The 14,882-nt window shown below is 42.9% G+C and overlaps 1 protein-coding gene across 1 annotated transcript in view; it reads left to right on the forward strand.

Moving 5' to 3' along the window:
- Positions 1-4,718: 4,718 nt before the first annotated feature.
- Positions 4,719-14,882, forward strand: part of PCLO (piccolo presynaptic cytomatrix protein) — a gene marked incomplete at both ends in the record, with an annotated part of 381,090 nt that continues 370,926 nt past the window's right edge. The window contains 2 exons of the mRNA XM_082487957.1: positions 4,719-4,966; positions 11,534-12,785. Of these exons, the coding sequence (XP_082344083.1) occupies positions 4,719-4,966; positions 11,534-12,785 (1,500 nt within the window). The remainder of the gene's footprint in view (positions 4,967-11,533; positions 12,786-14,882) is intronic.

The following is a 14,882-nucleotide window of genomic DNA, read 5'->3' on the forward strand; positions in this document are numbered from 1 at the left end:
AGGTGGTGAACATGGGAGGACAGCAAGCATAGTTGTGCAACTGACTGTACTATGGTATTCCGTATTTTCCTTTCTTTTTATATATTTAAATATATTTATCAAATGTATTGTGTTAACTGTCTGGAAAGAGCTACTATTAAGAGGCATTGCTCATTCTGTACAGCAGATGGACCGAACTGTTGGATGCATCTTAGCTATGTCTTTTAAACTCAAACTACCCTGCACAGTCTCTGTATCTTTGAAATGGGGTGGGTAAATATGATAGGAGCACTGTGACATTTAGCTAAGTATTTGTACAAATTAGAATATGAAATCTTTATGTGTAAAGTGTTATAAATATGTTTAGGCAATTTTTAGCTCCTCTTTACCTTCCTTTGTCGTACTGATCAGTACAGCCTCTGTTAATCGTTAATGATTAACACACCTTCTTCCTCCTTCACTTTTATCTGGGCATAATGCCAGGCACATTATTAAGATACAAGAGTTTTCCTTCCCCTCCCATTTTGCCAGCTCATGCCAAGGTGTTACTGACCTCTTGTTCCTTTCTTCTGATGATCTTAGCATTACTTCTCCAAATTCTATGCACTAAATGGCTTTTTCTCCCCTTTAAAATGTAAAGAGTGCACCTATACTAAGTAGCCTACTGATGAGAAGATTGGATGTCTTCAGTGTTGTTAATCAGTTAATTAACTTCAAGCGCTCATTTTAGTGCTGAAGATACACACTTAACCGAGATTTGCTTGCCCAAATCAGATTCAGTACTGGCAAAAGATGAACTAGTGTCCTTGTGCTGCTTCTTCTGCACACTCAGCTCTAACTTGGACTGGCTCCTTTGGAGATCTGGTGCATCTGGTTTGCATGCCAAACTGGTCAGGCCCAGATGAAAGCACTGTGTTACCAATATAGCGCAGTCAGTCTGAATGAAGTTACATCACTTCAAATATACTGTGCCTATGTTTTGCAGGGATAATGATACCACGCATGGACTTAATGTTGTAAAATATGTAAATGTTTGTGGCTTGTGCTGATCATCTTGGATTCAAAAAGATGCAAAGAAACTTCTACAAAAACTTCAAGCGACCCCTCAAAGGGAGGTTGGATTTGCCTCTGTTCATGCTCATCCTTTTTATATTACCTAGTATCTAAGGGAAGGCAACTTTGTTCTCTAACTGCCTCTAAATTCACGTGCAGAGTTCTAACCTGTATGCACTGTCCAAGAGACTGTTTTATCTCTGAAGGGTTTTAATCATATTTTTCTGTGCTAGTGATTAAGAAAATACGTTTTTTATTAAGGGTGTTTAGCCTGACACCACCAACCTGTTCCTTGCAAGTTAGACATTATGACTTTTGAGAAAAAGCCTGATTCCTTTGATAACTCTTCTTTCCTTGCCACAACAGAATGTTATACCTCATTAGTTTCTGATGTCCACCGGTAACACCAAACTGAGAGAACTCGTGTCGCTTTTGGACAGACAGTGAAGTATGTAGGGAGAAAGATGGGGAAATGATGGGATGTAAGGAAAACAGGCCTGCAGTGGGACTTCTGGGACAGATAACTATTGATTTTATGCTGTTGCGTACAAAAAGGTAAATGTTGCAGAACTTTGAAAAGAGACAGTTTCCACAAAAACCCTAAGATATTTGAAATCATAATCATTTTAAGGTGACATCCTTGGCTTCGGTGAAGCCAATAGTGAACTTCCCACCATAGGTGATTTCTCACCCTGTGCCTCCATTTAGGTTCATCTTACTTCCTTAGGCATTGTACATCTCTTTCCTCCTGTTTTCTATCTCAGGATATGTTAACAGTGAAACATGAACAGCATATGTATTTTTGATTAGTAAGCACTAGCAAAACTGTTATTTCCCCAGTTTTAATTGTTTTATTGAGGGAATTTAATATGTTTTGATATCAATTGTTTTGTCTGCATCTATACCTGACACATGCCATCTGTTTTTAAACAGAAGATGACTTCCAGCTCTGAGTCAAAGGCTTTTGTTACTTATTTAGACTTTGAATAAAGAAACATAGGGGGTTGGTTTGTTTAGAAAAATTGCATTTGGGAACTTAATAAACTTCCAGACTACCCACCTAAAGGACAGGAATACCACCCTGCACAGCATAATGAAGTATATGTGCATATGAATGCTCACATTAGTATGTACCAGAAAACCAAATGTTTTCACTGATTAAATCCTTCTTTCTCCATCTTTGAGTGTTTGCCTTCTTCCATGTAGCAGCACTTTGCACACCTATTCACACCGAAGTACATGATGTTCACTTGTGCTAAATGAATAGGGGTGTGTATTTGCCTCCCTCTAAAACGCTTAACTGAAATGTGTATCTTACTTCATGTGCAAAGTGAATCCACCTTCATTCAGGTGTGGCTGTGCTGAGTGTCACCTCTTCCACAGGCCCCTCTGATGTCATTACCTAGAAGACGGTGTGAACAGGCATCCACTCATACTCATGTCTTGCTACTCCATTTAGAGGATTTTCCCTCTGTGCTTTATGATGTTCTCTGCTGAGCTGTTCTTTTGATGCATAACTTAAAGTCATTTGAGAGAACAGTAGGAAGCCCCCAGCTGCTACTAGTTTCATCATTTATTGTGAACCAGTACTGGAAAAAATGCTCTCTGATTGTTACAATACAAGAATACTATAAATATTTGGGCAGCATCCTTATGTAGGTAATTTTTGGAGCTGATCTGCCTACAGCTGTGTCTGGAGAGAAATAGCGAGAGCACCAAATGCTGTCACACCCCTATAGCTAAAACAACTGATATTTGTCAAGACATAGCTGTTTAACCGATGCATTGGAATATTCAAAATACAGCCATAGTTTAGTAAAGATTCCTAGGAAGGATTTGGGAAAAAATTGGTGCCCAATCAATGAGGCAGGAAAACTAGTGGCAAAGGACACAGAAAGGCTGAGGTACTTAGAAGCTCTTTGCCATGGCTTTTGTGGGTAAGGTTTGTCCTCTAGTCTCCCAGGTCCCCGAGCCTAGCAGCAAAGTGTGTGGGAATGAAACATTATCTGTAGTAGAGTAAGACAGGGAGCACTTAAACCGGTTGGATACGCAGAAGCTCAGGGGACTAGATGGGGTGGATCAAAGGGTGTTGAGGGAGCTGGCTGATGTTATTGCAAAGTCACTGTATCATCTTCAAAAGGTCATTGGGAAAATTCCCTGGCGACCAGAAAAAGGCAAGCACTGTACCTGTCTTCAGGATAGGGGATCCACAAGAGAACTACAAGGCAGTTAGGCCAGTGTGGCTAGTACTCTTCCTGGGAAGGTTACAGAGCAAATCCTCCTGGAAGCCATGTCCAGGCAGACCAAGGACAGGAAGGTTGTTGGAAACAGCATGTGTTTACCCCAGGCAAATCACACTCCACCAGGCTTTCTGCACTATCAAGTATAATATCCTTATAGCCAAATTAGTGAGACCTGTACAGTGGGTGAAAAATAGACTGAACTGGCGGGCTCAAATAGGTTGTGGTTAGTTGTTTCAAGTCCAACTGATGGCATGTTACTGGGTGAACCTTTCCAACTAATAATATTTAACGCATCTGTTAATGATGTGGGCAAAGGCATGGAATATGCCCTCAGGAAGACTGTGAATGATGCCAGCTCAGACAACAGTAGATAGACTGACAGACAGGGATGCTGCTTGCAGGGCCCCCGATAGGCAGGAGGATGGGCTGGCAGGAACCTCACGGAAGTGAGTAAAGGCAAGCGCAGAGTCCTGGATCTGGGAAGGAATAACCCCATGTGCCAGGACAGGCTGGCCCAAAAGCAGCTTTGCAGAAAAGGTCCTGGTGGGTGAGGAGGTGGACAGGTTTCAGCAGTATGCTGTCATGATGAATGCCAATGGCAGACCAGGCTGTGCTACCTCAAGTGCAGGTTAAAGAAGGTGATTCTTCTCAATATATCCAGCACTTGCATTAGGAGTACTGTGTCCAGTTTGGGGCTCACCAGTCCTGGAACAACACTGACATACTGGAACCAGTCATCATGAGGGTAGTCAAACGCTGGGATAGGGGCCCAGAAAAGCTGTGAAATCTCCATCCATAGAGACATTAAAAACTCAGCTGTGCGTGGCCCTGAGTAACCTGACCTCGTTGGCCCTGCTCTGGGGGAGAGGTTGATTGGAGGGATGTCCTCCAGATGTGCCTTCCATCCCCCCTTACTTCGTGCCGAGCTCGAATGCGTCAAGCTTTGGCTACTCGCAAGCACATCCTTATCTGCCGAGGGAAGGAGAGTGGCAGGCAGCACCCCGGGGGGATGGGCGCTGGCTCCCCGCCGCGGCCACGACCCGCCCGCTCCTCCTCCGGCGCGCGGTGCGGTGCGGGCGGCGGGGGACGGTGCGCGGTGCCTTTAAATGCCGGGGCGCGGGGCGGGGCGCGGGGCGGTGGTGTACGCGGGGTGGGGGGGGGTGGGGCCGCCCGGAGCATGCGCTGCGCGGAGCGGAGCGGCGGGCGGTCGGCGACGCCGCCGCACTTCCCCGGCAGCCGCGGCGGCAGCGAGCGAGCCCGGCCCCGGCGCTGCTACTGCCGCCGCCGCCGTGCGGGGCCGTGGTGGCGGTGGCGACCGCCGAGCCCTGAGCGCCCGCCGCTCCGCCCGCTGGGGAGCGGGGCTGCGCGCCGGAGAGCCTCCCCACCTCCGCCCGGTCCGCGCCCGAGGGGAGAGGAGGCGAGCGGCGGGGAGCGGCGGCGGCCATGGGCAACGAGGCGAGCCTGGAAGGAGGCGAAGGGCTGGGCGCCTTCCCCGAAGGGGCGGCGGCGGCAGCAGCCGGGGATGGCGGCGGCCCCGCGGCCCCCTTGCAGCGCCTGGTCCCGGCCGGGGTGGAGGCGGACCTGAGCCAGCTGAGCGAGGAGGAGAGGAGGCAGATCGCCGCTGTCATGTCAAGGGCGCAGGGGCTGCCCAGAGGGAACCTCGCCGGCGCGGAGCCGCCTCCCATGCAAAGGCACGCACGGAAAATCTTCCTTCTCCCGCTCTTCCCTTCCCCCCCCCCCCCCCCCCCCCCCCCCTCCGCCTTCTCCATCTCCTCGCGGTGGGGTGGGGGGCGAGTGGCAATCCGATCCGGGCCCGCTGCATCGGGAGCGGGCGTTGCATTTTGCTGGCGGAGGGAGGGAGGGCAGGAAGGGGGCGGCTGCAGGAGTGCGGGCACTGGGATGGAGCCGGCACTCTCCAGCTTTTCCCACTCCGGTGGTTTCTATTAATAACGACGATCCTCGGTTCCGGTGGGCTGCGCCCTCTCCCCTTCCCTCCCTTCGCGCGGATCCGGAGCACGGGTAGTTTCTGTGTCGAGGGAGGGGAGAGATTTGCAGACAGCGTTTCGGTTTTCTCTGTGTGTGCTTTACGGGGCTGGAGTGCCCCACAGCTCAGATAGTAGCCAGGGAAGCTCCCTGCAGGGCTGATGGGCTCTGTAAGCTCTTTCTGGAGAGAGATACTCTTGTTGAATCTTTCAAAGCTTTTGGGCGTAATGTATTTGCTAGCCATTACTCTGCCAGCTCTTAACCTCTGCAACTCTCATTTGGCTTCATTAAATAGTCATAGATTGAGGAGGTCTGCATCAGTCCATTTTTTCCCCCTTATTTTTCTTCTCGATTTTTTTTTCGTGTTTTTTTTTTTCTTTTTCTTTTTTTTTTTTTTTTGTGGAAAGGGGAAAGAGAAGCGAAATAATAGATTAAATTGATTGCCACGGGATTCAGTATTCTGGATAGTGGTGGCTTTAGCTCGCTGTGCATCTGCCAAGCCCAGGGCAGTTCCCTTCCCCTTTCTTTCCCTGTCCCTTAGCCTGTTGGCCGCCCGACGTGCAACAAGCCGGTTCCCCGGCCCGGCGCGGGGCCGCTTCTCCCGGCGGCGGCGGTGCCGGCCTTCGCCGCCCGCTGCCTCTGTCCGTGGTGCTGAACGGGCCGCCTTCCCCCGCCCCTCGTCCGGGGCCGGCGTCTCCGTCGCTCTCCGTCTCCGGGGCTGGGTGTGTTGTTTGTCTTGGGAGAGGATGGCGAAAGGAGCCTCCTCGACTCCAGTATCTCTCTCCAGAAAGAGCTTACAGAGCCCATCAACGCGGTTCTTGTGTGTTGACCTAACCCTACATAAATGCATGTTGAGTTTATATAATATCAGGTTTATATAAGTGAATTCTAGAAGAAGAGGAGCAAGGAGGGTGGGACCAAATTCATCCTTGGGCAAACTACTGAAGTCATTGGGGTTATACCTGAGGTGATGGTCTCCATTTTTTTAAAACTGGAAATCAAATCTTCCTATTTTATGTCTTGCATGATTATTAAACAGGTATTAACACTGTATGTAAAATATAGTTTTCCGTTCCGTTTAGGGGTCTACCTAGCTTCTACAGATGTTAATGAAAACAAAAAATCATATGGCTCAGTTCTGTGAAACTAAGCTCAAAATTCCCTTTTGTATAACAGTCTATGAGCAAAGACACAAAGATTTCAAAAGTTTATTGTTTCAGGCTAATGTTCCAGCAAAAAGTAAGACAGATGTCCCTGGAAGATTTTAGAATAGGCTAAACTCATTGCAATGTGAATATTTATAATGTTGTTATATATTATGTGCATTTATAAATGGCTGCTTTCCTACAAACATATTTATCATATCAGAAACTACTTTGATCTTGTTAGTGTACCTTACTTTCCTTCTCCATTTAAAGTAAAGGCAGTCTATATTTGTGAATTACAGCCTCTTAACTTTTAGTCAAAGTTGACTTTTTAACATTCAGTGTAATAACCTATCAACTAGCTTCTCTTGTGGGGTTGTAGCAGTTCCCATCATAGCATCTTTGTGCCTGTGACACCGTAATGAGGTTACTACTTGTTTCTGCACTTGTTTTGTGGCTTTACTTGCTCCTCTTGCATGCCTCTTTGCTATTGAGATCTATGAAGAATGATGGGGATAATTATTAAGAACATGACCCAAACCCTTGGAGTAAGACTTTTCTGAGGACTAAGGATCAGCCTCTTCCAGACTTCAGCTTAAGTAAAGAACTGAGCTGAGACTCGGGTTCCTTAGCTTCAAGCATTTTTTAGTCCGCGAGGCCAAAGAAATCAGGTGTGGAAAATACCTCTTAACTGATGCTCTACAACTGTTGTTCCCAACAGCCTTTTTTCTAGTGTGGCTATGCCAGTCCAAATGTTAAGTGACTGAAATAGTGATCAGAAGAGAAATTCTCGCTTCGCGTTTATATAGCCTTTCATTATGACGGTGTTCCTATTGCACTGTCTGTTAATCTTTTTTTCATGGTGTTAACTGGATTTTTCCTCTGTGATTGCCATTGTAACATTAGCTGTTGTCTAGTCTTACCTGAGACTAATAATTATTTTCTATTCTAAATGCTTTCATTCCCCTCGCAAAGTAACCCAATTCTTGAAGTGTACAAATTCCTCATGATTGATTGATATCCTAAAATAAGTTTTTGCAGCTACAGATTTTTTACTAGTAAGTAAAGTATGTACAGGGAAACATAGTTGCACCTTTACCACCATCAAATACACGTTGTATCTTCTAGGACTTTGATAGGCTTTGAGCTTTCAAGTCTTCCGAAATGCAATAGCAAAATAAGTCCAATTAATATTTATTATGCACTTTTATTAAAGCATTTAGATCTAGAGAACCTAAAGTGAATTGCCTAAATCAAATGTACCTCTTTAATTTTTTTTTTCTTTGAACTTTTTATTTTTTAGGGTCCAGTCAGAGTTTGGGATGCTTAGCATCTATGGAAATCATTCTATCCTATTTCAATTACCTGTCTTCAGAAAACTCATGGTTAGGAAGTTTAGCTGAAACATACACAGTCAATTTGTAAGCCAGTTCCAGCTCTAGCTTCGTTGAATGACTCTGTAACTGTGTCAGTGTCCAGTTGCTGAGGAAATGTTCCACATCATCTGAAAGGATTAGATGACCAAATTGAATAGATGCACCATCTAACATCTAATACAGCTGCGGTTTTGGTTTTGTTTTTTGTTTGGTTGTTTGTTTGGTTTGTGTGTTGTGTTTTTTTTTGTTTTTTTTTTTTTTTCCAGTACATTAAGTTGTTTACAATAGACATTAACAGAAAAAAAAAATGCTGCATTTTGAGAGGAAATACTAAGAAGTTTTACTGAGTGCCACACTTCTAAAGTATGCTAATGGTGTATTTTCCAGAAGAAATATGTGTTTTTGTTAACGCCATCACTCTATTGACTTAAAAAATAAAAAAGTTGGCCAGCAGGGGTATACATAAGTTTATACATATCTTGTCTGTAGATAAGAAAATAATATAACTGTCTTGGAGTTGCGTAGTTGTTGCACTTCTCTCTAAAACTCTTTATACTGATGAATGGGAAAAAGACATGCCTTTTTAAATAGGCTTTTATAGTTATGGCATTTGAGAACTAGACCAGTAGTCTTTTTGTTAAATCTCCTCTTGAATCCGAAGTAAGCTTTGATTTGGCTGTAATATTAATGTAAATGAATAAAGATGAGTTCTGTAAATCAAGGCCAATGTGAGGAGAAACAGAGCAACGCAAACAAAAGAATTAGGTGAGGGAAGACTTAATGATTCTGCTTGTTGAGTCTAGCTTGAAGACTTAAAAACAATGGTGTTTTTTTTTTTTTGTGATTCAAAAGGTTTAAAAATAAGAAAATTCTTGTCAAATAAAGACAAGACATTTTTTGAGTATTTCTGATTCTCCAGATGAATTAAAATTGTTCAATATGAGTCTGTAGCTGGTTGTAAAATAGTTCTGGAAAAGAAGGCTTCAGCTTCCAGCTACCTAAAACTAAATGGAGCAAGCCCTGGCTTTTGACAGAGGTAACATTTCTCAAGAAGCTTGTCTTTTCAAGGCTTTTATTTCCACTAGTTAACCACGCTCTGTCTCCATTGCTTAGAAACATTGTTATGTATAAAGGCAAGACAAGGCTGGTTCTCAGAGTACACCGGCAGCCTTGCAGAATCACCTGGGTTTTTTATTTCCTAGATTCATGGGTTTTAATATCACTTCAAGTCCTGACATCTGATCAGGTGGAAATTTGTGGAGCACGTTATTTGGATAAAAGTGAAAGCTGGAGGAGAGCTCTGTTGCAATAGGGATCCACAGTTATTTCTTCTTGTTAATGTCAATTTCTAATTTCTAAAAACAGTTTTTTTTTTTTTTTTTTTTTTTTTTTTTTCTTCTCTTCTGCCTTCACACTGTAAGCTGTAAGGTTTGGGCATGGTACCCTGTTTCCTGACCTGAGTTTTAATAGTACCATTGATCCTTTACTTTTTTCCCCTTGTCCCTCTTAGCATTGTAGAATGAAGCCGTCCAACATTTTGAACACTTGCAAACATGAATGCTGGAAGTGGATCAGACTGCCACTAATAGAATAGTTGAAATTATTTCACTTCGAAAGCAGTACCTCTTCAGATAAACCTAGAGTGCTTATCTAAATAGCAAGAAACGAAACTGCAGGTAGACCTACCTAGTTGCTAAATAGAGTATAAAATTGTTCTTGTAACAAGCAAAAATGCCAAATAATTGCAGGAATTAGATTATCATTGGGCTTTTCTGAATTATCCTCTTTACGGATAATGAATTAATCAATGTTCACTGACGCCAATAGAAACACACCTACTCACTTCAGTGGGTTCCACATTAAGGTTATAAACTTCCCACTATTAAGACCAATAATTTTACAAGAATGGGGAAGGGTAAATGGAGTTGTGAAAGGTTGGAAATAGTTTGTCCTTAACAAGATTTCATGTGGAAATATTTAATTTAAAAAAACATCACATACAAGATTGTGAGAAAATCACATGTTGTGAGAATTACCATCACAGAAATGGATACCACTTAGCTTTGTCCTTTTATATTTCCATTGCTAGGTATATAATTAAAACTCTAAATATTTAATTGGAAATAACAGTAAACCAGGGTGACATCAACAGTGTAAAATATGTTTTTCAATGTGTGTACTACATATGATTCTGCACACTTCTCATAAAACTCTTAAACAGAATTGTGCACCTATTTATTTATTTTTAGTTAAGGAATACAGTTAAATGTAACGAGTGATTGTTTATTTTACTCATGAATGCCCAAGAAGAAATGGTCACATCTGGAAAAACAGGATCACAGTAAACTGGATCTCTTAAAGTGAAAACCGAAAATTTTATATTTGCAACACTGTGGCGCTGAAGGGAACACCTTATCGTCCAGCAAAAGCACAGTGATAGTGCTGAATAGAATATTTTACTACATCCTGTAGCAACAGCATTGAATACAATATTATTTCCTCCAGCTACAGCGGAGTATAGCAACAAGTAGAATACGATGCCACGTATGAAGACATGATCTTGATTTTGGTTCCTACATTCTTAGTTTTATTTTCTCGTATATGAAAACACAGCAAAATGTTATTGTTAGAGAAGTGGGGAAAAATCCCTACATAATGAAAGTTTTGTGTTTTTTCTTTTGTTTTTTATTGCCGGGCAATGTGAATTGTTGAGATGATGCTGGGAGGAAACTCTATAGTAATTCTATTTAAAAAGGGAAAAAAAAAAAAAAAAAGAAGCTTCAGGACTAATTCTGTGAACTGGCATCTGTTTGAAAATTCTTCTAATTTGTGAGTGGATGGGTGACAAAGTAAATACTTCAAAGAGAAGTGTACCTGGATTTTAGGATTTTAAGTCCTACATGTTGAATTGTATATATATCCAAATTTTTTACAAGTAGCCAAAACACAAGTGCATAAACATTTTGTATTGTGCAGTGTTTTTCTTGTATGGCTGTGCTTTGATCTGCTAATTTTCTGATGCTGCTTCTTTTAGTCTTCTCTGTCTCCCCGTGTTTATATCCCTAAGGATAGAGTGGAGAGTTAGTAATTTGGATTTAGGTAAAATAGTAAGTTTAAGCTTTGAGTTCTTCAGATTTCTGAAGAGAAAACTATCTGGTTAAACATTGTTGTCATATTAGTTTATTTTCTAAACAGTAAATCAGTCTATGAATGAATATTTGTATAAACCTTTGTAGAACAATAATTTTTATTTAAATACATTTTACAGAATCACAGAATCACAGAATTATCAGAGTTGGAAGGGACCTCTAGAGACCATCTAGCCCACCCCCCCTGCTAAAGCAGGATTGCCCAGAGCACATTACTCAGGACTGCATCCAGGCGGGTCTTGAAAATCTCCAGGGAAGGGGACTCCACAACCTCCCTGGGCAGCCTGTGCCAGTGCTCTGTCACCCTCACCGTAAAGAACTGTTTCCGTGTATTTGAACGGAACTTCCTGTGTTCTAACTTGTGCCCATTGCCCCTCGTCCTGTCACTTGGAACCAATGAAAAGAGCCTGGCTCCATCCTCCTTCAACCCACCCTTTAGATACTTGTATGCCTTATGTTATAAGCTTTGGTCTTGCAAATGCTTTAGCACCTGAAAAACTTCATAGTGTTACCAGAGCACTTCCAGGATCACAGATACATCTTAGTTTATCTCATTTTTCTAGTACTCTGTATTATTTTAATTTTATTACATTTTCTGTCTGCAGACATCCTGAGCTTGATACAAGCCACCATCCCAGGCAGCCAGGTAAGCCTCCAGATCCGGGACAACCAAGTTTAAGCAAGAGCCGAACAGTAGATGTGCTGAAGACAGAACAACGGGCACCTGGACGGAGCCCTTCTTCTATTAGTCTAAGGGAATCAAAATCTAGGACTGATTTTAAAGAAGATCAGAAGCCAAGTATGATGCCCAGTTTTCTCTCAGACGCCAATCCATTGAGTGCAGTCACTTCGGTTGTGAACAAATTCAATCCTTTTGATTTGATATCAGATTCCGATGCAGTCCATGAAGAAGCCGGTAGGAAACAAAAAGTTACCCAGAAAGAGCAAGGGAAACCTGAGGAGCAGAGGGGCCTTGCAAAACATCCAGCTCAACAACAGTCTCCAAAGCCAGCTGTTCAACAACAAGGACCTGTCAGATCTAGCCCCCAGACAACTGAGTCTTCCAAACCAGTGCCTCAGCAGCAGCAGCCCGGGGAACCAAAGCAAGTTCAGAAACCAGGCCCTGGTCACCCAGCAGACTCGAAGCTAGAACAAGCGAAACAACCGCCCCAGCCGCGAGGACCACAAAAATCTCAGCCCCAACAGTCAGAACCAACGAAGCCTGTTCAACAACAAACTTCAAAACCTTCATCAGGCCCAACAAAACCATCACCACAGCCACCAGACAATGCTAGAACGTCATCCCAAGCACCACCTCCCTCAAAACCGTCATTGCAGCAGCCAGGACCTGCAAAACAACCATCTCAACAGCCAGCACGGCAAGGAGGTCCTGTAAAGCCATCTTCCCAGCAAGCGGGGCCTCCAAAACAGCCTTCTCAGCAACCCGGACCTGAAAAGCCATCTGCTCAGCAAACAGGACCTGCGAAACCACCATCGCAGCCTGCACCTGGGAAGCCACCTCCGCAGCAAACAGGGCTCATAAAACAAGTGCCACCACAGGCAGGGGCTACAAAACCATCTTCTCAGACTGCAGGGGCCACAAAGCCCCCTGCGCAACAACCAGGACCTACAAAACCACCAGGCCAGCAACCGGGGCCTGAAAAACCCTCTCCCCAAAAGCAAGCCAGTGCAACCCAACCCGCTGAGTCCGCCCCAAAGAAAACCTTCTGTCCTCTTTGCACAACCACCGAACTGCTGCTGCACGCTCCAGAAAAGGCCAATTACAACACGTGCACACAGTGTCATACTGTAGTCTGCAGCCTCTGTGGATTCAATCCTAATCCTCATATAACAGAGGTGAGTAGTTTTTTAAACTGGTGTTCGCTACCAGAGCACAAAATTAAGTTTACCTTCATTACGCTGAAACGTCAGTTGTGTTGCAGTGTATCATCATGATCACATAAGGCCTCAACAAGTTCAGTGACAAAAATCGTGCTGTTTGGGAAAACTGCTTACGAGTAAGAGGGGGTGAAATTAGGGAAAGAAGGTGGTAGCGGTTCTGTTTGTACAGTGTTTAGAAGTGTGTCCTCTCTTCTTCATATAAAAAGAGGAGGAACCCCAGTGTGACTTTTTTGCCATTTTGGTTGATTTTAAGCACTCACTGGCTACATTTATAATCTTAACTACAATAGTAATGTGCTAATAAGTTTATAAATAAGTAAAATTTGCTGCTGTAAGAACTAACTAGGCAAAAAAATATGAAAATGACACTTTGTAGCCCCAGTGCATATTTTGGAAAAGGATGTGGGGTGGATTTGATTTGTAACTGAGTGTTCGTTAGCTGAAAGCCTGAGTCATGAGTTTTGACTTGGTGGCACTCAAGTTATTTCATTCTTGTGGGATGCTAAGAAAGAGATCTCTGTGGACTCTTCCTAACCTTGATCACCATTCTTTCTGTAATTATATAACATAGAAATGGCATAGAGAGTAATATTAGGACTTCAAATGAACTTATTTTAACCTCCTGTTTGTGGTAGTTTGATTTATATGCTTATACATATCCTTGTTCTTTACTTGCTCTGCATGGGAATAAAGCTTCATATGAATGTCTGATCTCTGCTTATTGCTTGAACAGCTTCTCATACATCCTGATATGCTAATTTTAAATTTGCAATGTTGTTTGGGTTTGTTTTAAGTACCAACAGTTTCATCAGTTTATAGAAATTCAAGCATAGCAGACCTGGCACCAAAAACTAAGTAGTGATAAATAGCCAGAAGGGGTATTAAGGAAGCTTATTTTTGTTATGCTTTGGTATTAGTTTAGCTGATCAGAGATGCTGATAGGTAGAAGCACAGACTGCTGTTATATTTTGAATCTGAGAAATAATATTGCTAGGTTTAAAATGGAATCAAAGAATTGCTGAGGCTGAAAGGGTTTTCTGGAGATGATGTTGTCCAACCCTTTGCTCAAAGTAGGGTCACCTTAAAGCAGGTTGCTCGTAGCCAATTTTGAATGTTTTCAAGGATGGAGAGTCCACAGCCTCTCTGGGCAACCTGTTTGCTCAATACCACAATGATTTAAAATCATTGCTAGCAGTTAGGTTTCTTTCCAGTGCTCATGTTTAGTAGTGATACTTTTAGGTGGGTACCTGGTAACAAACAGCAGGCTTTTTGCAAGTATATCATTTATTGATTTGTTGTTAAAATTGCAAATTTAAACCTGAAAGATTAATAGCAGTAACCATTAGTAGCACATAGAATCATAGAATGGTTTAGGTTGGAAAGGACCTTGAAGATCATCGAGTTCCAACCCCCTGCCATAGGCAGGGACACCTCCCACCAGACCAGGTTGCCCAAGGCCACATCCAGCCTGGCCTTGAACACCTCCAGGGATGGGGCCTCAACAACCTCTCTGGGCAACCTGTGCCAGTGCCTCACCACCCTCACAGTGAAAAACTTCTTCCTAAGTTTAGGGAAATTGAGGAATGAGATAGTTGGCCTTAATGGACTGGAAAAGGAGTGATTTGAACAGCCGCACGCAGAAATTTCAGAGCATTTGCAACTAACCAGGTGCTCAAAGATTATATTATCAGGGTCTATATGAGGAAAGGTCATAAAGCATGTCGTTCTGGACAGCTGGGGGTTAAAAAAAAAAGATATATTTATGTATAATGGACAAGAAATATGATGCAGTGATGTAAAATCAGAGGAACTTTTGTAGGAAAACTTTATTGTCAGGTTCTGACAGAACGCTTTTAGACCAAAATTTCTTACATTTATTAGTGGGTGCAGAGTTGTTTGTGTCTATAGTGTGCTGCTGGAATCTCTTGGAGCTCCAGGTTTGTCTTTAAAAACTTCAGATTTCCCATGGAAATGGTCAACAACTTTGGTATGTTCAAGTGAAACGGATTTTGAGAGAGAGAGTTTATGTAAGAAGATCTCAGTGTATTTGGA

Source organism: Vanellus vanellus (assembly GCF_965231255.1).
Source record: "Vanellus vanellus genome assembly, chromosome: 1".
Taxonomy (NCBI): domain Eukaryota; kingdom Metazoa; phylum Chordata; class Aves; order Charadriiformes; family Charadriidae; genus Vanellus; species Vanellus vanellus.